Consider the following 25,472-nt stretch of genomic DNA (forward strand, 5'->3'; position numbering starts at 1 on the left):
TGCTCCACTGTTGCTTCTTTGTCTTGAATGGGAGAGGCTCCAGGCTGGAGTGCAGCCCCGTGCTTCTGCTGTCAGCACCATTGTTTGGAGCCAGACTGACAATGACGCTCTGTCATAACACCGGGCAGGGGGTGTGTGTGAGGGGGGGAGGGTGTACGTGAAATGTCATGATGAAATGTGTGTCCACTGTGTGGTAAGTGGGAAGGGGGTGAAATTAATCTGAGTTACCACAAGATGCCGTTATCGTTTAGGATAACAGCGTCATTATTTAACGTCGGCATCCCGGGCCAGCAGGTGGCGCTGCATCACACCTACAAGTTTACGGCAAGCAGGTGCTTATGGAAACAAATAGCTGAACAAATAAATAACTTACAATAAAACCTGAAATGCAACGTACAAAATTAAAACACAAGTATCGAATTTTCATAGCTCTACATCGCAATACTAATGATATCGCTAGCAATGCTTTTAGCTTCAAAGGCAATAATTACTCCAAAAGTTTTCGGTCCAAATATGTTTTTCTCTCTGTTTTGTAGCTCTGAGCCGCATGATCAAGACAATTTTTGAGCAGGACAGGACTGCAGAGAGCCAATCCCAGCAAAGATGCTTTCGCTGGTTTTGAAACTGGCTCTGGCTGAGCTGACAATATCACTGCTGTTGTCGAGGGGAGTTTACGCAATTGAAGTTCCACTCGATTGTAAGTCCTTTGCTGATATTCTGATTACCTGGAATTCGCATCGCCTTCCACTTTAAAACCAAATAACTTTCTGTCAGCAGCTAGAACTACTGAATGCATAACACAATTCTACATGAGTGGTTTCCAGTCTGCCCGCTGGATTGACAGAGTATATATATTTTTTCATGCTTTGTTGCAATAGTCAAATATTTTCTCAATATAGCAATGTCGGTTGTGAGTAGCTGCAATTTATGCAGACATTGAGAACTGCTGAGAACAGTACTGGAATACACAAGTTCCAGAAAATGCATTTATATTTTATAGTTTTTCAATATATTGTAAACTTTGTGTGATGGAAATCTTTGAGATATATTTCTATCAAATGTTAAACATTTTAATACAGAATGTTTTTTCAATACGGAATGTTTTTTTTTAATAGATTCCAAAATCTGGTGTGTGTTATTTTGGTAAAATATAGAACATAAAGCTTATTGTCTACAGTATCTGTTAATATTTTTCATTTAAATATACTATATTCCTTAATAAATACAAATATTGTGTCAAATGCTAAGTAATGCTAAGTGTTTAGCAATATATTTCAGGTATGATAATACTCATACTACCTGTATCACAGGTAGGAACCTCTTCTGCTGCTGTCTGACTTTATTTTTGCTTCACCTAAAATACATTAAAACACAAGTTCATGTAAACCTGTGGATTAATATGTGCAATCCGTTTTTTTCACTAAAAGAAAACATCTGTACTGTCCATAGATAATGTATTATAATGAAATCTAGAAATGTAAATGTGTAAAATGTGAATAAACACAGTGTGCTGTTGACACATTTGCCACCACCCCCCACCCCCACCACCACAGTGAGGCAGCCCCCCACCATTATCAAACAGTCTGTGAAGAACCACATTGTGGACCCCCGAGACAGTGCCGTGGTGGAATGTGAAGCGAAGGGTAACCCAACGCCAACGTGAGTCTGTCCTGATGCTTCACATCACTTCTCAATTCTGTCTTCTTCTGAGTTTCTCTCATCTCAATCTTTTTGCACTCCTCCGCAATCGATTATGATGCATGTCTTTTGGTCAACCTCTATTAACTAGTGATGGACAAAGTGACGCTTCATGGACCATTTAGTGTATTTTTTGAGCCCACTAGATCAGGGGTGGGCAGTCTTACCTGCAAAGGGCCAGTGTGTGTATAGGTTCTGGGATAACCTTTGATTAACTTAGCTGTTCAAACCCAGGTGTGAAGACTTTTCAGTCAATCAATCCTCTAATTAGTAATCTAATTAGGGAGTTGCACTGAAAACCCGCATACATGCCGGCCTTTTCTGGATAACATTGGCTACCCCAGCACTAGACGGTGCTCTTAGTTTGCTTTTGGGCATGCTTTGTGCCCTTTTTTGAACAGAGAGCACCATCTAGTGGGGGTAAAAAAATATAGCAAATGGTTCATGAAGCATCATTTTGTCCTTCACAACAAAAACCCAACCATGGAGCTCGTTGTGGTAATCAACACCTACCCCTGCATTTATTGACAGTTTCTCATGGCGGCGGAATGGGAGATTGTTCCAGCTGGGGAGGGATCCTCGTGTGACAATGAGAAGAAGGTCTGGCACCCTGGACATCGCCTTCTACAGTGGGCTGGCCCCCGAGGACTACGAGGGAGAGTACCAGTGCTTTGCCACCAACATCTTTGGGACGGCGGTGTCCAACAAAATCCTGCTTCGGGTGTTCAGTGAGAAGCTACACACTTTATCGACAGAGAAAACACACACGCAACCATCGGATATTCCTTTTTAGTAGTTAACTTACCTCGATCTGTAACGAATTCTTTCAGCACACTGCAAGAATCTGAAGGATATCTGGCTTGGCCAGTAAGTCTGATCCTACTCTTGTTAACGATTTCCAGAGTCTCCAGTGTGGCGTAGAGATATTCTAGAGCCAGTGGTGATTAACCAGGGACTCCCTCTGATCCTGCCGTGCAACCCGCCCCCCTTTTTCCCTGAGCCACACATCTTCTGGATGAACAACAGTAAGACCCCCGGTTAAAATCCACATCTGTCTATCTGCATAAATATAAACACATAAGTCAAAGGTAGATACTGACACAGTCTCTCTGCTTTAGCTTTGGTTCCTGATCCAGTTATGATGCCCATTTTGGAAGATCGCAGGGTGTCACTGGGGTTGAATGGAGACCTGTACTTCTCCCACGTCCTCGTCAGTGACTCCTGGACCTCTTACAGCTGCAATGCTCGCTTTGCTCAGACAATCCAGCAGAAGAATCCCTACACCCTCAAAGTGCTTACCAGTGAGTGTCCACCGCTGACCTGCAAACGCTTACATCAGTGTCAGCACCTCCAAGCTTGGCAGATGGGGAAATGACATATATTGTATGATTTTACTCCAGCCAAGTTGTCCCATGTAAGCACGTAACATGCATGTTTGAGGTCAGTTGCATTTTTTTAATGTATTTTACAGTCCTTTTTTTTTTTGCATTTTCTTGCTTTTCTTGTGTTAATAACTAACTTGTCTTACCTGTTCACAAGGAAAAAATTGCAGTTACTTCTGGTTTTCTGAGTCAGCAAGTTCCACGTTCAATTTCTAAAGCAACAGCCTTTTCAATACAAAAAAAAAGATCATTCTTACAGATATGAGTTATACAAGTATTGGTTACCAGATATTTGTACAGTAGGTGTTTTTGGTGGCTGCCCATATCAACTTTATATTTTATTTTCTTTATGATTATATCATACCACCATGTCATGAGAATGTGTATTTTTAAGTAGAGCAGATAGCTACATTCCTTCTGTGTAACTTTGACTGCACTGGATTGTTTTGTTCACTACAGCACAGCAAGGATGATGGTGAAGGATGTCGGTTTTAAACTGATAAGAACATAAGAAATTTACAAACGAGAGGAGGCCATTCGGCTCATCAAGCTCGTTTGGGGAGAACTTAACTAATAGCTCAGAGTTAGAATCTTATCTAGCTCTGATTTAAAGGACCCCAGGGTTTTAGCTTGCGCTACACTAATAGGAAGACTATTCCATACTCTAACTACACGCTGTGTAAAGAAGTGCTTTCTCAAATTGGTAACCTTAAACTTTCATGCTTTTATCTGTTGATGTAACTAAATGATGATTTGGTATAATTCAGTTCAGATTTGATTTTCTTTGTGCTTAGATCTAAATCAGCAGCCTTTGAAATACAAATGCAGCCACTATCCTGCCTTTGACCTTAAACTTGTACCTTAAATACCCTTATATACAGTTTGGCTTAGTGGACAGCTATATGTATTTGACATTGAACTCCCCCTGTAATAAATAAATATAACATGACGCAAGGCTCAGTGACCTCAGTGAAGTTATATATTCAAACTCAATAACGTGCCAGAACTGTATCTAGTTAACTGGTATGTAGAGAGGAAGACTAACACAATACTGAAACATGCTTTTTGTTGTAAGTTTACCCTATTAACTAATAGCCTGCAGTTGCCACTGTACAGCTGTATCGCTGCGCTTTTTAACCTTTATGTTTCTTGCTTCCGTTCTCCTCTCGGAGCACGGTGGATGATTCCTTCCTGTGCTATGTCTCCCCTTTTCTCTCAACACCCCCTTGTTTGGTTCTGATGGGCCTGCTGTTGTTTCATTGCAGAGGCACCTTAAAATGACACAGCAGGCTTCCCATCTCAACCACTCTGACTTTCACAGTGGTGAGTCTGCAGTCCTTCTGCTGTTTTCTTTTTAAATTTGTTCAGCACTTTCTAACCACTCGCCCCCCCCCCCAGCTGTCCTAACACTGACATCCATCTAACAACATGTGTCTCTGGGACAAACTTGGAGAGAAATGAGGCAGCTGCATAATAGAGTCTTGTAGTTTATGACGTGTGGCTGTATGGAACCTGAATGAGTCAGTCATTCATTTTAAAAGATTCTTTAAATAGGATGAGAGGAATGGCTGGAGTAGCATTTAACTTGATGTTTTCTGGCTCACTTCTCAGGTGGGGCCTTATGCAAGGTGTTCAGTCTGATTTTATTGGGTTTTTTATATTCTAGAAGATAGAGCATTGTTAGGCGACTGAATGTGCAACTAAAATGTTTCTTGTGGTACTTCAGATGAAACTCCATTTTTGGCATTCGACAATGCAATATTACGGTTGTACAACTGGTTGGATATTCAATCCAGTTTATTTTTTAAACCCAGCATATATGCACAGTATCAAACATTGCCTCCACTATCCAGATAACTGTTCCTGTCATTGACATCTAGGCTATGACATTACGTGATCCGGCCCTGACACCTTGGGGTAGCAAGCGGGAAGAGGTGCTGATTGAGGCGTTGCATCATATGTAGACCCCCGGGTCCCTACAAGGGCAGCACACACAGTAAGACAGGCTTCATTGTGCTGACAGACCGTAAGAAGCAGCACCTCAACAGACAGTGTTAGACTGTCCCTGAAGGGCCAGGGATGGGGGCCTGGTCACACCAAGCGTCACACAAGCTCTGTCTTTGTCACAACCCCTCAGGCTCCCTTTGTCACCACTCTAACAATAAATCTATAGATTGTGCTTGTAAAACTATATGTGTGAGAACAAGGTATTAAATACAACCATGAAGTTTCAAAGCTGCTCACTTCACATTTGCTCGATGTATGATGTCATGCACAGAATATCCAATGAATATCCATCATTCATTTTCCAGCTGCCTATCCTGGTTAAGGCCGTGATATGAACGTACGCTAACGATGGACGCCAGATTTCTGGAAATTTTTACTAAAATAGTAAAAAAAAATCAGTGTTTCAACGAATAGGCTTCTAATGGCCAACAGTAAAATTGCTTAATCTTTCTGTTTTTATAGAATACCTGTAGTACGAGTCAAATATTTGGACAAACCTACCCATAGAAAGGTTTATTTGTACTATTCTCCACATTTTAGAATAATTATTTTTAAAAGTATTAAACAAAAAAAAAAAATTGTTGGGGCGTGGGGCGGCTCTTTTGGTTGGGCCTCAGAAGGTTGCCAGTTCAAATCCTGTGGTTGGCAGAGTGATCTCACCATTGGGCCCTTGAGCACAGCCCTTAACCCCAACTGCTCCAGGCACTGGCTGACCCCACTGCCTCCCCTATGCCAGTTTCATGTGGTGGCCTCCTGGGATGCTTTTCCAGTTGTTCTGAAGGAGGTCCCATGTGAGGCGACACTATCACTTGCTAATGTAGGCAGCTTGTCGTGTTCAAACATTTGACTGGTACTGTACATTATTAATCCTTAATAATTGTATTAGTGTAATTTAATGTGTAACTGCTGACTAACAAACCTCAAAATAATTGTGCATTCTTTGTGCACTAAAAGCTGTACTATTTCAACACACCGAGTAAAGATTTCAGCAAAGATTTCACTGAAAATTAAATTAATGATCAGATTTTAATCACCCTGTTACGTAGAGAAGCATGTGTCCTGACCCGGAACATTTTGGTCAGCCTGCGACTGCAAAGAATTGATCTCACATCCAAGCCCCTGAGATATGAAGGCCTGACATATGCTGTTAGCTGTTAGCTGAAGCATGATTGACAAATGGGCGTTTCTCAATACCAAGAATGTCAAGATCGTACTTATGGTCTTGCTAACTTGCCTCCCAAGAACGAACTTGGGCACAATGAATCATGGGATGGGTCTCGTTTGGCAAGGATGCAACTGATGTATCATTGATATTTGGGCGGGGCAAGAACGTACTACTCTTCTTGAGTATTGAAACTGATCTTCCGTCAATGGACATAAAATGGGTACATGAGACCACAAGTATGGTCAAGTCCACATATTGAGAAACACCCACTTAGTGCTACCCTTCCTGTTCCACCTACAGCACGCAATGTGGCTGAGAAGGTTCCCAGCTTCCTGTCTCCACCCGGGACGGTGAGCTCCAAAGTGGTGCTGCGGGGGGAGCAGCTTGTCTTGAAGTGTATTGCATCTGGATAGTAAGTCTATGCCCTCTGACCTCTGTCACATGATCCGCTACACAATCATGTAAACAGGTGCTGTTCTGCCTTTGCATGTTAATTACACTCATAGGTGTCAGTCCAAGTAACAGGAAATCTCAGGACATCCTCATAGCATCTAAGCAGCCATTGAGCGCCATCTGACAAATTAAGCCCACACTGTTACCGACAGATGAGAATCAGATGCTGGCTGTAAACGCTGATAACTAGCGTGAGCAGGAAATCAATGTCAGGGAGGAGACTTTGAGTGTGGACAGGATTTGTAAACTACCATTTCAGTTAAAAGAACCTGGATTCCACTTAAGGTCTGAGTTCTTGCTGTGTGCTGACTGGTCTCCTGTAATCACGCATGTGTCACTAATGTTAATGTGAAACGGCTGGATGAGTCTTTCAATTAAGAAAACAAGCCAGTCGAAGCACAAGAAAAACTGAAATTATTATTTGCCCACGCACAAGAGCCTTTCAGTTTGAAAGTAGTTTGTAAAACCTGAAGGAGCTCAGCGTGTCCGTGCTGACGTGGGTTATCTGCTCGCCCTACGGAAACTCTCCTCCTGTAGCCCCACCCCTGTCATCAGGTGGTCAAAAATGGATGGAGATCTGCCCACCAGGAAGGTGAAGCTGGAGGACTTCGGCAAGACGCTGCGCATCATGTCCATGTCGGATGAGAACTCGGGGGAGTATGTGTGTACGGCCACCAACAGGATGGGCTTCGTCAGTCACACCGTCGTTGTCCATGTTCAAGGTCGTTCGCTCTAGGCTTCGTTTTTTTCCTTTGCAATTTCAGTGGATGTCCTGTGTTGTAAAAGTGGATATTTCATATTAAATATGACCCACGCACAAGCATAATATTACTTTTATTGCTGAGTCCAATTTTGCTCTAAATGAACAAAAAAGTCTACAGATTATGTTACTTTCAAAATTACTGACTTCAGCGTTAAGCAAAATTTTTCTGTACTTCATTTATTGTTATTTTTTGTTCAACCTAGTCGTCTAATACTTGATGCTATGAGCTGGAGGTTTCCCTACTATCTCACTCTTTTCTTCTGTTCCCACAGCACCTCCATCCTGGGTAAACAAACCGACAAACCTGGTACTGACTGCAGAGAAGAATGGACGGCTACTGTGCCGAGCCAATGGTGTCCCAAAAGCAACCATTCAATGGATGGTCAATGGGGAGCCGATTGACAGTAGGTTGGCTGGACAAGGGAAAGTTGACTGACAGTAAGCTTTCTGGTCAATGAAATTAGGATTCAGAGACGAGAGAATGACAGGTTTTCTGCAAAGTGGAGAGTGTATTGAAAAATGGCAGTAGGTGTTCTGAAAAATAGTACATCGGATGAAAGTGGGTTTACTCGTCAAGACTTTTTTGAGTTAGTGTGGTCAGTGGCAAGTATAAGTGAGTTTGAAGTAGTTAGTTATGGTTGTGCAGAACAGACTGGTCCCCCAGTTGACAAACTGGGATATGTTTCATTCATTTTCCCTGTGGTACTTATGAAGGTGCCCAGCCTAACCCCCGCAGGCAGGTGGTCGGTGACACCCTCACACTCAACTCCATTCAGATGGGGGACAGCGCCGTGTACCAGTGCAATGCGTCCAATGACCACGGCTACTTACTGGCTAATGCATTCATCAGCATTCAAGGTAAAACAGCTACCCTTACCTTGTGGTTCTATGCTGCATGGGTGTGTGTATCTCTCTTTGGCATTATACTGTACAGCTGTAATGTCTCATCTGCGTTTGTACTGAACTGTATGACAATACCTCTCTGTTTCTCCAGAGGTGGCACCACGCATGGTGGGCCTCAGGAACCAGGTGGTCAAGGTGATCGAGAGCAACCGCACCATTCTATACTGCCCCTTTTTCGGCTCACCTTTACCCGAGCTGCGATGGTGAGTGTTTACGGGATGGGCAACGTGAGAATACTCCCTCCAATCTAGCTCGTGTCAACCAACTGAGACATTCTGAATGTAAACATGCAGATGATGTCATCATTAGCACATAAAAATTCACAAAATTGTTCTTCTGTCTGGGGACTGTGTGGGCTGGGGTGTGTAGGGTTAAGGATGGGCTGACCGTGGGCGTGGATGGTGGCCCATACAGATCGTATCCCAACGGCACACTGGAGATCAGGCGCGCACGCATAAATGACCAGGGCTCCTATAGCTGTGTGGCCAGCAACTTCCTGGGCCGGGCAGAAAATCACGTACACCTGGAGGTCAAAGGTCAGTCATGCACAGCAGCAAGCGTCTGTATTATCCAAATATTCATTTATCCATCTATTGTCTTTGCACTTATCCTGTCAGGGTCGCAGAGATCTCAAAGAACAGAACATTTACTCTAATCAAATTAATATGTTGCCTAAGATTTAACATTCAGAATAAGATAAGTAATGCATTCAGAAATAAAACAAATTTTCCAGTTATTTGTCACAAAAAGCTGGTACTGTTTAGCGGGTGCGGGGCGGCATGGTGGTGCAGTGGTTAGCTCACACCTCTGGGACCCGGGTTCGAGTCTCCACCTGGGTCATGTGTGTGGAGTTTGCATGTTCTCCCCGTGTCGTCGTGGGGTTTCCTCCGGGTACTCCGGTTTCCCCCCACAGTCCAAAGACATGCTGAGGCTGATTGGAGTTCTTAAATTGCCCATAGGTGTGAATGTGTGAGTGCCTGGTGTGTGAGTGTGCCCTGTGATAGGCTGGCCCCCTGTCCTCAGTTGTTCCCTGCCTCGTGCCCGTTGCTTCAGGGATAGGCTCCAGACCCCCCACGACCCAGTAGGATAAGCGGGTCGGAAAATGGATGGATGGATGTTTAGTGGGTAGCTCTGTGGCCTGATTGTGGGTTAGATGCCCGTAGGGTTTGTGTCTGTGGAGTTTGCATTGATGTGTGGATGGCCTCACTGTGATCTTGTGGGTTCCTTCCTTTTCTGTGAGTGTTTGTCTGTGATGAGTTTGCACTGACGTGTGGACATCCTCGCTGTGTTTTTGTGGTTTCCTTCCTTCCTTTGTGAGTGTTTGCAGTGATGTGAGGACGTCTCTCTTAGCTCATGTGCTTGAGTCTCCAGGCTCACAATGACCCTGGTTGTTGAACTGGCTGTGCAAAAAGGATGAATCAGAATAAGTTTGCAAATTTCTGAATACATTTATCCCATTCTCGATTGTGACGGCTGCATTTCCTTTTGACTCAGAGCCCACGAGGATGATTCGTCCACCTGAGCACCTGAGGGCAATTCGGGGGAGTATTGCGCGGTTCGAATGCAAGGTCAAACACGACTTCTCCCTGCCCGTCACTGTCTCTTGGTTAAAGAATGGCCGGCATCTATCGCTTGGCTGGAGGTGAGCCCTGAAACATACTCATGTGCATGAAACACGTTAAAGCACAGCGATGATTCTCACCAGCTATATCAGTGTACATTCATATTTATATTCTTTAGCGGAAGCTTTTGTCCAAAGTGGTGTACATCACAAACATCTATGAAACGTTTTGGTCATTAAAAGTACTTGTGACTTATATGTAGTTTGAGACACAACTGTAATGTATTCACATTGGACCACTAAATATTTTAATATTAATTCTTTCTATTTTTGTTTTTCATTCTTTAATTTTTACATTAATATGTCCAATAAATGAAAAAAAATCAACAAATAAATAAATAAACAATATTGTCCAAAAGTCTTAGGCAACCAAAGAAAATGATGTTTATATGATCTTTATGTTGGTAAAACTATGCTGTTATGTCTGTCAATGTGTGTTAGCTTAGCCATTCCAAAACCTCTGCTAAAATCACCCCACTATTTCCAGCGACCATGCAATACACCCCTTTATTTTTTTGACCCAGCCACTAGCACACCTGGCATTACTAGTCAATATCTCATTGACTTTTTTAACCAATTAAGTTAGCTGGTGGTTTTAATTTAATAAACACATGGAGTGGCTGAGGAGCCCCTAAGGAGAGGTTTGGGATCTGAAGCGATGTTCATCTAGTCATCCAACTAGATATCAGTAACTTTTTGAGAACAGAAGAAATTTTTGCTAGTTTTTATTTTTACTCCTAATTTGCATATGATAATTTTTAAAATGTTAAATTCTATTTTTGTCCTGAGCAAATATGCAGTTGCTACTCAAATACAGATCCTCTCCTCTACTTATGAACGAGTTACGTTCTGAACGGCTGTTTGTAACTTGAAATGTCCGTAAGTCATTATTCAACATCATTTTAAGGGTATACACAAGTACAAAGGAATAGGATGCTGGGAGTTCGCACGCTACACTGATGCGCGGCGGGAATAGCGGCCAGAAGTCGTACTGGGCGGAATTGGGCGCGCAGAAAAAAAAAATTATGTTGTGGACAGGAAACGGGAGCCCAAGGAACACAATTTGGACTTACAGCCCTTTTTGTTCATATGTCTGAAAGTTCGTAAGTTGAGAGTTCGTAAGTAGATGAGTGTCTGTACATAGCTTTAAACATGTTTTGACTGCCTAAGACTATTGCACAGTACTCTGTGTGTGTGTGTGTGTGTGTGTGTGTAAGTGTTATTCTCTATATATTGAGGATAGAAATTTACTTATGCTAAACAAACATCTCAAAATAGACAAAAATTATGCCTATATCAGTGTGGCATGGATCAAATAACCCAGCAAAGACATAAAGGCATTTCACTGCACTGTCCACGAGCCACGTTTCTTAGAAGATAATGAACCAAGTAACAGTGTTTCCTCAGCTGCCCTGCAAACCAGATTAAGCACTGGGGACACTGTGACATAAGATGTTTTCCGTCATTATGGATTTCTCAAGTAAAGGCTTCATTAAGCCTATGTGACGATACTTATCCTTGCACCTGTAGTTCTTATATTCTCTTCCGCATCTCTTTCATAGGCTGAGGAGGGAGGATGACTCCCTGACCATCCCCAATGTCCACAGGGAAGATGAGGGCAACTACAGTTGCGTGGTCAGAACTGAGCTGGACAGGGTGTCTGCCTCAGCCCGCCTTATCATTTTGGGTATGCACACACCTATGCACACATACTGACACTCCCAGACCGACACTCCCAGACCGACACTCACAGACCGACACTCACAGACTGACACTCACAGACCGACACTCCCAGACCGACACTCACAGACCGACACTCACAGACTGACACTCTCAGACCGACACTCACAGACCGACACTCACAGACTGACGCTAACACTCACACACAGGTACTCAGACAAGCATTCATGGAAGCATAACATTTTAAACACAGTAACCATATCTAATGTTACATTATCAAATTACGTTATCAATAACATTTAGAGCTTTTGTAAAATCATATTGCTTACTCTGCCCATACCGTCTGCTAATACTGTTTATTTAATTGCTTTTTTTTTGCACTGTACTGGTTCTAATGGTGCTTTCATTATTATTTACTGCTTACTGCCATTTTTATCTTTTTGCTCTACTTTTAATTTTATTGTCAGTAATATCATCGAGCATGGAAGCTGCAGACTAAATCTTGTCGTACCTGTGCAATGATAATAAAGGTATTCTATTCTATTAATGGAGAGTGTGGTAACAAGGTGTAAACTTGCGTGGTCTTTCAGGTGTAATTCCAGAATATGGCTGTGTTTCCAAGATAAGATGCGTACTTGTTGTAAAGAGCTGGCAGTGAATCCTAGTTATAGATAAAAGCTGGGTTTATAATACCTCCCTGCAGACCAGCCAGACCCCCCGACGGATCTGGAGCTGTCAGACCCAACGGAGCGGACTGTGCGACTCACCTGGGTGCCTGGATATGACAACCGCAGTCCCATTAAAGGTAACCTCCTCAACTCCTCAACTTCAATGAGTACATTATACAGATGTAGAATGTTTGGTGTTACAAGGAGACAGATGCGGGTAGTTCAGGTCCACAGAGTAAAAATCCAGACCAGGATTTTATTTCAGTCAACCAGTTGAGTCCTCTGTACCTGTGACTCTTTATACTCAGCTGGCTGGTTGAAACAAAATCTTGGTCTGGATTTTTATTCTCTGCACCTGAACTACCCACCTCTGCATGATTTCTGAATTTGGTCCTTCTAGTCTTGTAACCTTTTTGGGAAGCCACAATCCACACGAATAGGTAAAGACTTCTATAAAATCTGAAACACATCTGATATGCCACCTGTAGTCATTAAATACTGGTTTCAGTGGGGTTACATGGAGTTATCATAAGGCGAAAATGCATTTTAATAGAGTACACCTAACCTAACAAACATCATAGCCTAGCCTAGCCTACCTAAAACATGCTTAAAACGTACCTTAGCCTACAGGTGGGCAAAATCGTTATCATAAAGCCTGTTTTATAAAGTGTTGAATTTCTCGTGTAATTTATTGAAAAATGTACTGGAAATGAGAATGGAATTGGAATACCAATCGTACAGTCAAAATATAGTAACACAGGCCATCGTAATACAGGCCATCGCAACCCAGGCTATCGTAACCTGGGCCATCGTAACTCCGGGAGCATCTGTATTCAATTTACATGCCTGAAGCCATAAGAGATCTTCGCCTTATTTTTGCTCCATCATTGAAGACATTCAGTCTGTTCCATCTATCTTTTTCTCCACTCTTATTTATTTCTTTTTATCTAGAGTTCCTGGTACAGTACGAGGAGGACTACTGGGAACCGGGCTGGTGGAAGAACCTGTCCAGTTACCCAGGCAACCTCAACTCTGTCATCCTACCACTGAAGCCCTTCATCAACTACCGGTTCCGGGTGTTTGCCGTCAATGCTATAGGCCGAAGCCTGCCGAGCCGCCCGTCCCAGCGTTACCAGACGAGCGGCGCTGGTGAGTCCAGAGCAGATGACGGCATTCCAACGCCATGTCCTCACAGCTGTGCTTAAACCTCATTTAGCTACTTGATTGTATGTGTGTGTGTGTGTGTGTGTGTGTGTGTATAAAATTTAATTTTTTTCCACTATAAGCAAATGTATATTATTAGTACAAAAACACATTTCATCCCATTTTTGTGGAACGAGTAACTTTCAGCTGAAGACCAGGGAAAATTGTCAGTGGAGCAACTTGGCAGCAGCTATTATTGCTGCCTGAATAGGAACAGGAACAGGAACAGGAAGTCCTGAATATCAGTAATTCTCTGCTGGCCTTTTGGATTGTTTTAACTTAGATTGCTGATTTCTTCTTTTTCCTCACTGCTATTTTGTTTGTAAATAAACTCAATTAAAGTAGGAAGTTCAAGTGTAAAAATGGTAAAATTTTAACTCTAAGGTCTATCTATCTATCTATCTATCTATCTATCTATCTATGACAAACTTAATGTTGGTTAGCATGTTTCCCATTTATAAGTAAATAGGGCAAATGATTCACTGTGTCTTGTGTTCTTGGTGTGTGCTGTGTTTTTCAGCACCAGACGCCATCCCGACAAACATCAGAGGAGTGGGAACCTGGAAGACGAGAATGGATATCAGATGGGATGTAAGAGATCAAAGGGAGGGATATGAAAACTTACAGCTCTACAGCTATCAAAACATTGAAAGAGACAAATATCTTCAGTGAATCCGGCTGTGCTACTGTGTTGTGTGCAGTGACGTGAGCATTTTATAGACCATTGTTCGCGTGTGGTATTTGTGCAATGCAACTATGTATTACATGATATATGATCGCCGCCATTGTAAAGTCACATGACCCGTCCACCATTTAGCAGTAGCATTATCCAGCTGCACGGACTATACATGGTGGCACAACCACAGCACATATCCTGCCTAGTACACTCCAAACATAGGAGTTTGTCTAAATTATCAAAAGTCAACCCGCAGCTCCCCTGAGCTCTGAATCCTGATGTTTTCTGCATTTTTAGCTGCGAAATCAACTGATACTACAGAGAAATCCTGAAAATATATATATATTTTTATCTTATGCACACAAGATATAATTTAACTTCGGCACATAATATAAGTTTTTGTGCACACAAGCTGAACTTAAAAGCAATAGTCTCCAACCCTGCTCCTGAAAATCTACCTTTTACTGTATATTATCTCCCTTTTACAGTTAATGTTGTGCACTGCACCACAATGAACTGCTTAAAGCACAATATACTTGATGTGTCTTATTTTTGAGTTGTTAGTTCAATTATTCCAGTGCACACTGAATGTACAGATTGTACTTAGTGATAATTATATATGAAAATACATAATCTGATTTCAATGGGTGTACATTGTCCCCCACAGTGAACTGTTGTAAGCACACTGTACTAGATATCTCTGTCTCGTCTTGTTTTAGAACTATTATGGTAGTTATTACACCCTTTGTGACATGAATGAACATTCAGGGCATTTGACTGTAAGTGTATGTCAAGTTCACATGTCAACAATTTTATTAATTTTTTTTGTATTAAAATTCACCCATTAAGAAATATGGAAATGCAAGCGGTGTACAAGAGTTGACATTAACTCTAAATGCTTAACTTATATCTCATTACAGCTGAAGGCGGCTATTTTCATAGCTATTAACAAGATTCAACACAAATAGTGAAAAGGCTCAAATCACAAAAATGATTGGTGTGCACTGCTGGACATCACGAATGTGTGATTAAAAACCAACTAGCTTGCTTTTGTTAAAAGATATTTCAGTCGGAAACCTGAATATCGAATATGAGGCTAACTTTGCCGTGCCATAACAAGATTTAAGTGGAATTTTATGAGCTGTGTTCACCGCACATTATTACAATAATCATCTAATATGGCAAAGCCCACAAAAGCACACATACAAAGGTCATACTTCTCAAAATCAATATTACATGATTGAAATATGTAAAAAATGGAATTGCAGACAACCCACTGGTGGACTGAGACTCTTTTATCCTTGATTGACAGGCCTTGCAGGACACAGAGAGGAATGGTCCTCGCCTGCGATACTTAGTCTGGTGGAGACGGAGGGACTCGCGGGAGGAGTGGAAGAATGCAACTACATACTGGCTGAGATACACCATCTACGATGCAGACACATTCACGCCCTACGAGATCAAATTGCAGGCCGTCAATGACTTTGGGCTGGGTCCTGAATCGAACATAGTTATCGGCTACTCTGGAGAGGACCGTCAGTATTCATTTTAAGATGATGATAATGATGATGAGGACAGTGTTATCTTTGTAGGTTAGCTACCTGTTCTAGCTTTGTATGTGTGAAACTATTTGCATATTCGCCATAGGTTTTTGTGGATACTGTGAGCTGCTTCCATAGTATGTTTTAGGTAAACTGGCGTCTCTAGTTTGCTCTTTGCAGCTGCAAGGAGAACTATTTTCCTAGAGGTATAATATGAAGATGTGAAGATTTCACTGTAACCTGAAAGCACTTTAAATATGAAAGGTTTTACCTTATTGGGGCAGTCCCATATACCTTTTACTCAGGATTTACTACCCTTGTGGGGAAAAGTACACACCACACACACAAAGGAAATCAGGGCATTCTAGAACAGCAGTGTTTAGGAAATATAGCTAAGACTTGGCTTTCACAGGTCCGATTGCAGCCCCGACGGATGTGCATGTGTCCCAGACGGACAGTACCATGGCTACCGTGCACTGGACTCCTGTACCCTACAAAACCATAATGGGCAATGTCAAGGAGTACAAGGTGGGTATTGCTTGCATTTAGGTGCTTAGATAATATTGAGTGATAAGTTTCAATGATACATTACTCTGCACAGAGTATGGCCTGAAAATAAGACACAGGGTGTTTCTCAACACCAAAAATGCATAGATCATGCTTGTGGTCTTGGGAAGACCGGTCTTGCTAAATAGCCTCCTAAGAACAAACTTTGGGAGCAATGAATCATGGGATTGGTCTTGTTTGACGAGGATACAACCCATTTATCCTTGATGTTTTGGGCGGGACAAGAACGACATCCTGAGATTTTTACTGTCCTCTGTACTTCTGTCGTTATTATTGGAACTGGTCTTCGGCAATGGAAGATGACGTTGGTTCACGAGAACACATGTACGGTCAAGTACGCATGTTGAGAAACAGCCACTATTTGTCTCTATTGTTGTAGTCATGTGATCATTGCAAGTGACCTTCAGAAACTATTACTGCACCTTCATGGTTTACAAGATATTCAGATAAATATTTATATTCATATTCAGTTACTTATTTTAGTATGTATAGCAACAAGGCTATACCATAAAGCTTGAACCAGTGCTTAAGTGTAACACTGGACCTTGCCCACCACTGGTTGAGGATTTACTGTATCCACTGGGTAATCCCTCTGGCAGGCATACTACTGGAGAGAGAGCAGCCAGCTGAAATGGCTTGGCGTGAGCCGGGAGAAGAAGTCCAAGGGCTTTGACAGCACCAACTCCCATCCCATGGGGGTGCTGACTGGCCTTATCCCATACAGCAACTACAAGATGTACATGGTGGTGGCCAACAACCGCTATGAGGGGCCACCCAGCAGCATCATTGAGTTCCAGACAACAGAGGGTGGTGAGCTGAGGAATGAGTCAAAATTTGTGGGTGTGGGGGGGGAGTGTGCAGCAAACCACGGGGAGGGGGGGTGCGCCTGGCCGAGGGTGAAAAGCAGAGTGGGGGATCAGGATATGGGAAATATCTGCTTTTAGCAAGGCTGCTCCTGGCGCTACAGTATCCTCATCATCACCCATGTGATGGTGTCCTTCCTTTTCCGGCTCTTCTGCACAGTCCCAGCACGACCCAGGTACTTCAGGGTCCAGCAGAGACACATGGATACCCTATACTTGGACTGGGATCGGCCAGCCGAGCCGAACGGCATCCTGACTGGATACACGCTCAAGTACCAAGTTGGTGCGTACAGAGTCTCATGCCACAGAAATGAAGGTCTCCCCGTTGTTACTTAGGTGCACAAATTAGGGTTGCAGGATGTAACATTGTGATTATTTGAAATATTTGCAGTTAATATTGCACTATAAAACAAAAAAAGGAAATGAAATTTACCCAAAATAAAGGAATGGCCAAATTTATACAGATTACTTCTGGGTGTCATATTTTAGGCGATATGGAAAAAGCAGCCTCTTGTATAGTACTCTACTTAATACAGTCAAATCAGTCTGGTAGAACCCATGTTCCGCCCTTAGTGAATGGGACCAGAGGAGCCCGCACACAGCTGGACTTCCCACCCAACACCACCTACTACTCCATGCATCGCCCCGACCGCTACACCCGCTACAGGTTTTCACTGGCAGCACGAACGCAGCTGGGGATCGGGGAGTTCACCATGGAGGATTCACCGCTCTTCACCACTGAAGGTGAGGCTGGACACACCGTGGTCATCAATGATGGCGATCGTACCATTCTTAATAAACCTGGAGTAGTGGGAAAGCTTGGAAATTCGATGACTCTCCAAAGTCAACTGTGAATGGCAGCAGTGGGCAGAGACTCTCTGAGGGGCAGGTGCAGGAAGCCTTCGACACATACTGTACATTAAAGGGGCAATCTGTATGTTTAAAAGGAGGTTCTGAAATTAGTTTGGGCAAAAGGGGAAGGTGTCCCCCCCCCCCCCCCGCCCACATGTGCCTGGTGAACACTGGTTAAACAGTAAACTGGTTAGTTCACTGTTTAAAGATTTTAATGCAAGAAACTGAATTGTATTTTCCACTGCGCAAGTAAAAGCAAGATGACCATCTCAAAATACATCCATCCTGTTTTTATCCTTTTTACTTTTTCATTTATTGGAACATAAAACTTTTTACTATCTGACTATCTGATTTATTTGTCCTAAAACTGCTGAGACAATTCAGAATGACTATCAATTAATCTTATCATAAATAATTGAGATTTTAGACTAATATACAGTATCGTTCAAAAGTTTGGAATCGCTCAGAAAATTTTCCATGAACTCAAATTTTTCTTAAATAAGTTGCAACTTTGTTTTCATCAAAGAATCCTCCATCTCAGCAATGCCAGCCTTGCAGTCCTGGGGCATTCTAGCTGTCAGTTTGCTGAGGTAATCCACAGAGATTTCACCCCCTGCTACCTGAAGCTCTTCACATGAGTTAGACTGGCTTGACAGGCACTTCGTTTGTACCAAGCGGTCAAGCTGCTCCCTCAGCAGCTCAACAGGATTGAAATACGGCTTTTCCATCCATGTTGTTCTGGCCAGTTTAATCTTTTCTTTTATTGGCCAGTATCAGATAAGGTTTTTTTTCTTTGAAACTTTGCCTAAAAGTTCACCATCCTGGACTCTCTTCACTGTTGAAGATGTGACTGGTGTTTTGCAGGTGTTATTTTAAAAAGCTACCTGCTTAGCAGCTGTGTGGCATCTGCCTGTCAAACTAGAGACTCAGATGTTTTCATTCTTCTGCGTAGTTGTGTATCTGGGCCTCCCACTTCTCGTTCTGTACTCGTTTGAGCCGGTTTGCACTGCTAAGCAAAGGGGGAAGTACGTATCTTTGTAAGATATTTTCAGACATGGCATAGCCCTCATTTTGCAAAACGACAACAGGCTGACAGGCATCTGATGAAAGCTTTTTTCTTTTTGATCATTTTGAGACCATAATCAGAGGTGGGTATTTCAGGTCCAAAGAGTATAAGTCCAGACCAAGATTTTGTTTCAACCAACCAGCTGAATATAAAGTGTCACAGTCACAGAGTACTTAACTGGTTTGTTGACACAAAATCTTGATCTGGATTTTTACTCTCTGAACCTGAACTACCCACCTCTGACCATAATGATTTCTGCAAATGCTGAAGCTCCAGATCCTCTAGTAACAACAAAGGCCAGTTTTATTGCTTCTTTAAACAGCACAATGATTTTCAGCTGTGCTAACATAATTACAATGATGAATTAACCTATTGACATGATAACTTAGGAATAGTTAGGTTAGGAACAGCCAACACAATGTGTCACTGGAGCACAGGCATTGATTCCAAACTTTTGTATGATAGTGTATATAATAAATGGAGATTATACAAATAAACTTAAATCTAATAGAACTCTAACTTCAAGATGTAATACATTGCAATGAGATGAATAGATAGTTGTGTTGTTTTAATCTTTTTATTTTGCTTACATGAAACAGAAAAATGGAAGTGGCAATATAGACATATTTGTATGTTCTGTCTGTTTGTTTCTCTCTGTTACTGTGTGTGATGGAAGCGTTCACCAGGGAACAGGTGGACATTGCCACCCAGGGCTGGTTCATTGGACTGATGTGCGCCATTGCTCTGCTGGTGGTCATCCTGCTCATCGTCTGCTTCATCAAAAAGAGCCGAGGAGGAAAGTACCCCGGTAACCCTATCTTCAGCCGAATCTCCGTAAAATGCATGATCCCTGCTTGACTCATTGTCACAACGTTAAAATTTACACTTCCGTTTCCGCCATTAGGGTAGAACGAACTCATCGACTTTTTTGAATGTGTAATGTAAACAGATGTAATGGACCTAATAAGTTTGCTGAGTGCGTAATTCTCTTCCTTTGTGTCTCCTCAGTTCGGGATAAGAAAGACCTCCCGTTGGATTCGCTGGAACCAAAGGATCAGGATGGTTCTTTTGATTACAGGTTGGTTACCTCTCCTGAAGAAGTTGGTGGACTCTCGATAACTCTATCTGGTTGTCCCTCAAAATAGACTGTTTCCAGGACAGGTCAATGAACGCTACTCCAAACATAAAGAAATTTTAAAATGCATTTTTTGACATATCCAGTACACAGGAAACACTCTTAAGGTACTGCAATGTCATCTTGCAAGCCCCTAGTAAAGTACAGGTCTGTACTGATCTTCAGGCTTCTTAACTAGTTTACCAGTGTCCCTAAACTCTCTTTCAGCTGTAATAATCATCCTACATCCAAGCCTTATCTCAGTAACTGAGATAGTAATTATTTGTTAGACAAATAATTTGCACTATTTTGATAAATATTCATATTTATCCATATACCCACCATCCATCCATCATTTTAATAAACAGTTACCAAACTAATGTTTTGTTGATCTGGAAGCTACCCAGTGAACATGTGAAATGCTGGAAACCATCACATAGACACAAGCGCACACACACACACACACACACACACACACACACACACGCACACTTTTACACTAGGAAGATTTTACACCTGCTTAAAGAAAAACACAGAACATGTGCAACCCAACAAATATACGAGAGAGGGATTTTGAACCTGCACCCCTACTGGTGTAGAGCAGCGATGATACCTACTTTTCTAGCTTGCTTCAGTCCCCTCACATTCTCCAGTCACCTGCTTTTTTTTTACAGCGCCCCCTATTGCCATTGTCCCAAACTTATCTGAGATGCTATTTTATTTAGAGAACGTCAAACAGCTTGTTTTACACAATGAAGTATTTATGATCACTGGGTGAAGAATATGACTAGTTTCAGGTGTCAGGTGAATGAAATGCAAAATGAAATGAGCAGGATCATTAACAAATTTTGCATCTTGTAAAAATTAATGTCTTAGAAAAAGGCATTTTCTGGGCTGACAGAGGCTATATTAGACCATAACAACATCCATCAGTAAAGTCATGGTCCCTGTTTCTCTACCATTTTCTTAGCTCTTTCTTTGTCCATCTCTCTCCTTTTCTGCTCTTTTCTGTTTTTTTGTCTTTGCTTCATTCTCCATCGGACTGATGAAGGTCTTTTGAAAGGTATGAAAGTAGTGAAATGTCAACATCATAATTCAGCTAAATGTCATTAACACCAAGATGAACGTTAATTAATCTGAATTTATGCTGCCAGAATTAATCAATTAATAATTAATCCATTAATCACTGAAAGGCCATTAAGTAACACTCCTGGAGTTCGGGGAAACAACACACTTTTTCATTCTGACTTCCTGTTTTGTGCAAACAAAAACACAAGCCAAAAATAATGTTTTCATTCTAGAAGTTCCAGGATTGGGGGATTTGAAAAGGACACTTTCAAAGTATGTTTCATTGAAGGTCTAGAAATTTCACGCAATAAAGGCTGTTGTTATTTTAATGCATCCTTTAGGATAAACCGTGTCTCCACTCTTCCTTATCCCAAACGGTACGTATGGCCCCCTGCAATTAATAAAGTCACAATGTGAGTCATTCTCATCACAGAGATAATCAATTAAAAAAACAACAACAACGAAACATTCAATTGTGTTTGGAGTTTCCAAGTGAATCTCGACCCATCTTTATGTGTGTCCACCATCTGGTCAAATAACACTTTTGGATTCCAGTGCTGGTTTTATTAAGGGAGACTGGGATTTTTAAGTATTTTCAACAGACATTTACATGACAGAAAATGTCTGCTGTGTTCTCAGATTACATGGTAACTCAATACAACCTGACTCATGATTAAAATCAACCTGATTCAAGACGAAACTAAAGCTTATGTTCTGGATCATCATTCTGGCCTGGCAGTGGTCCCAGCTGGTTATGCAACACGTGACATTATAAAATGTCTTTAAAACCTGTAAATGATCTATCATTCATTATGATGTTATGCTTGCACAGAACATGAAAACTCTGACTACTGTGAAATAGGCCATCTGTTTTTATCATGAGAGCAGGTTGTTAGATAAATAGGAAATGGTTGTCCTGCTTACTAACCACAGTAAATATTTATACTGCTTCCGTCTTGAAACTAAAAACCTGCTGTTGTCAATATTGTAATCTTTTTCTAATTCAAAATGGGGCTGTTGTTGCTTCATAACCAGCATGTAGTATTAAAAAAGGAGTAAAAAAAAAATCATATTGAAAATATTCACTCTGCATGTCGGACAAGGTAAGTCCTCCCAAACCTTTCTGAACGAAAACTCATGAATCTCTTTGCCCCTTCTGTCACCCCGACCCATCAGTGAGGAGGACAACAAACCCCTGCGGAGCAGCCAGATATCCCTGGACGGCATGGTGAAGATGCAGGACAGCGACGACAGCCTGGTGGACTATGACGGTGGCGATGGCCAGTTCAATGAGGATGGCTCCTTCATCGGCCAGTACGCTGGGAAGAAGGACCGAGACGATAACGAGGGCAACCTGAGCTCAGAGGCCACCTCCCCCATGAACGCCATCTACTCGCTGGCGTAGTCATGGGGTAGACCACCACCTGGCTGAATGGCATATACACCAGCACATACTTATACATTGTGATAGGAGACATGAGTCATTGGAACTCATGGTACATGGGGTTTACCATGACCTGTCAATCAGCAACTGCATAACAAAGATCACCTACTAAATAAATAGCATGACGTGTATTAGTCATTGTCAGTGACTGACAGCCCATGGTAATCCCACGCTCTACCCTCCTTACACCGTCACTAACTCTATACCCAACCCCAAGAAAACTAAAGAGTCCAACCTCTATGAGGTCAGTGTGTCCATCTCCTGCTGTTTCGTCAAAGTCTGCAGATGACTCTTAAACTCGATTCATCAGACCCAGACCTGTTTTTCATGTCAGTCTTTCAACATCGGAGCAGTGCTGTGCATTTCGGGTTCCTTTTCTTCATCTGCAAGGCATGTCCTTCCCTACAAAAGGGAATCCCAGCATTAGCTGAAATATACCAACCACCACGTAAACATTCCAATGTTTCATGATTTGTCAAAATGTAAAGTTACTAATCTGATAACTGTTTATTGTTTTAACATGTAATGTAACACAGTCACAGTATCATCATAAAATAGCAGGATATTCCACATTTCCCTAATATGTCACCTGCATGGAATAATCTTTTAGACAGTTCTTAGACACTCAATTTACACATTTCATAAAACGTGATTCAAAGTAGTGTAACTGTGAAAAAATATCATTTTATTTTAAAAGTTAATTTTCACTTCTTTTTTATTATCTCAGATCTGTTTTTATACTGTTATTCGTGTATGTACGTATGTTTCAGTTTAGATTAGACAGATGATAGATAGGTACAATGTATCCAAAATAGGTCATTCAGGCTCAACAGCAGTAAACGGAAGAGCAGCTGCATAGGTGCTGTCTAAAAGTCTTAATATTTCTGGATTCTGGCATAAAACCCAGCAAGCTTATTCATAATTATGCCTCATTTTTGTATTTTAATGTTTGCTTGTCTCACAAGCCCTGTTGTCGTACATGTGAGCAAAATAATTGAATTCTGTAAAGGAAAGAATTAGCTGTACCTATGGGTGAAAGTGTCATTTATTTCTATTAAAGGTGTCGATAAAGTAAGAAGATATGAATAAGAGGAGTGCATGTTGGTGTGTGCACACTCAGTCCTAAGATCTGAGTTTATTCTTCTAAGTTTATTCTAGCATATCAACAAAGTCTGATGGGCTTTTGAAAACTCTGCATATCTGTAATGACTGTGCTCTATTCAAAGACCCTCCTTTGTGTTTCTCTCTTTAGTCATCAGTGACCAGGGACCCAGAATCCATAGGTACTAGGAATTACATATATAGTTCATTTGATGTTGATTAATGCCAACACTAATTCCAGTTTACATGGGGGATCGTGATAAATGTATTTATCGGTCCATGATCATGCAAAAAAGAGAAGATTGTATTTCCTGTTATGTATTTAAGGGCCTGTTAGTGGAAGAGATTTGGTTAACATTTCCAATAATCTTAAATTCATTTGCATATTTGGTCCTATTTTCCTTACTCTGATCACAAATCATCTTTATTCACAGAAAAACTTTTCTTTGGTAATACTTAGAAATATTGATCCATGATGTTTGTCTTTTCTGTTGGCTTATATAACATGTTCGTAGTCTGTTCTTAAATGTCACAAATAGTTTTGAGTATAATTAGAATTAATATAACAGAATATTAAGAAGTGTGTCAGATGTGGACGTTTGAAATCAAATTGTGTGTGTTTAACATCTTAACAAGTTTATGTCTGAAATTGTTTTTAATTTATGATGCTACAATACAATGATATATGGACATATATATATATATCATTACATTGTCTGTTTTATTGTACAGAAAAGTATGGTGCCTAATAGTATGTGTTGAAATTGTAAGTGTCAATGCCAGTATGAAATAAGACAACAAATTTATGTTTAAAAATGTACACTACAAGTTAAAATGTACATTTTGTTATTTATATTCCAGTCACTTTTTTACATTTATCACTTTACCATACTTCTGTGAACATTTTCTAAACTTACAATATACCTATAAATTATGACAGTATACTGAACTTGCAACGCAAAGTGATGTCAAATGTATTCTTCTTGCCCCATATGTTTCTATTCCTCAACCTTTCCATTTTCTTTTATCTCTATTTTCCACTCATCCTCGTTCTTATCTCCCCTTATCCTCCTCCAGCTTTCATTTGACAGTAAAATATTAAGTAATATTGTTCCTGTAAGTTTATTGTGTTAGAATTCTACTAGCCGTGCTCAGGTGTATCAGAACTGCACCATATCAAAGTGCACGTCTGCCTGTTATCATTTTCAGATATATAGCTTCAAAAGTTGCAGTGAAAAGCATCTTTTGCACCATGCCCTGACATAGTTTTCACTGGATTAAGCCTGTGTATGGATAAAACTGTCTGAATTGAAATAAATGTCATTTTGGAATGTGTATTGCTTCAACAAAATATTAAACATATTTATGAGTTTATTAGCTTTATTAGTAAAGTGCAATAAAATGTCATCTGTGGTAACACTGTTAAAAGCAAAAGGCTCACAGTATAAACGATCAAGCACAGCAAGTTAAAGGGCTGCTGTTTGGAAAGCATTATTTCATAACGCATAAACAAGCTTGTAAAAGCTGCAGTTCCTTGACTGACAGTCCCCTGGGAGACACATCCTAAAGCAGTGGGGTTCCTGTGGATGATTTTCTGAGAGCTGAGAAGTGGGATCTAAATGCAGAGCGTGGACTGC

At 41.2% G+C, this 25,472-nt stretch overlaps 1 protein-coding gene across 2 annotated transcripts in view; it reads left to right on the forward strand.

The window, feature by feature from the left end:
- The window catches only part of LOC111834383 (neurofascin-like), a 31,594-nt gene extending 6,387 nt beyond the window's left edge, over positions 1–25,207 (forward strand). The window contains exons 2-27 of one of the 2 annotated variants that reach the window (XM_023793613.2): positions 537–697; positions 1,554–1,659; positions 2,230–2,426; positions 2,601–2,723; positions 2,817–2,999; positions 6,553–6,664; positions 7,243–7,427; positions 7,741–7,872; positions 8,183–8,326; positions 8,463–8,574; positions 8,741–8,907; positions 9,866–10,013; positions 11,555–11,679; positions 12,376–12,477; positions 13,292–13,489; positions 14,064–14,134; positions 15,532–15,754; positions 16,173–16,288; positions 16,927–17,137; positions 17,351–17,473; positions 17,764–17,934; positions 19,785–19,916; positions 20,117–20,186; positions 21,274–21,285; positions 21,632–21,667; positions 22,467–25,207. In XM_023793613.2, coding sequence (XP_023649381.2) covers positions 604–697; positions 1,554–1,659; positions 2,230–2,426; positions 2,601–2,723; positions 2,817–2,999; positions 6,553–6,664; positions 7,243–7,427; positions 7,741–7,872; positions 8,183–8,326; positions 8,463–8,574; positions 8,741–8,907; positions 9,866–10,013; positions 11,555–11,679; positions 12,376–12,477; positions 13,292–13,489; positions 14,064–14,134; positions 15,532–15,754; positions 16,173–16,288; positions 16,927–17,137; positions 17,351–17,473; positions 17,764–17,934; positions 19,785–19,916; positions 20,117–20,186; positions 21,274–21,285; positions 21,632–21,667; positions 22,467–22,695 — 3,522 coding nt within the window. In that variant the 5' untranslated portion in view covers positions 537–603 and the 3' untranslated portion in view covers positions 22,696–25,207. Of the gene's footprint in view, positions 1–536; positions 698–1,553; positions 1,660–2,229; positions 2,427–2,600; positions 2,724–2,816; positions 3,000–4,345; positions 4,404–6,552; positions 6,665–7,242; positions 7,428–7,740; positions 7,873–8,182; positions 8,327–8,462; positions 8,575–8,740; positions 8,908–9,865; positions 10,014–11,554; positions 11,680–12,375; positions 12,478–13,291; positions 13,490–14,063; positions 14,135–15,531; positions 15,755–16,172; positions 16,289–16,926; positions 17,138–17,350; positions 17,474–17,763; positions 17,935–19,784; positions 19,917–20,116; positions 20,187–21,273; positions 21,286–21,631; positions 21,668–22,466 lie in introns of those variants that run through there. The other variant, XM_023793620.2, reaches the window with a different exon arrangement.
- The last annotated feature ends 265 nt before the right edge of the window (positions 25,208–25,472 follow it).

The sequence above is a fragment of the Paramormyrops kingsleyae genome, chromosome 6, assembly GCF_048594095.1.
Source record: "Paramormyrops kingsleyae isolate MSU_618 chromosome 6, PKINGS_0.4, whole genome shotgun sequence".
NCBI lineage: Eukaryota > Metazoa > Chordata > Actinopteri > Osteoglossiformes > Mormyridae > Paramormyrops > Paramormyrops kingsleyae.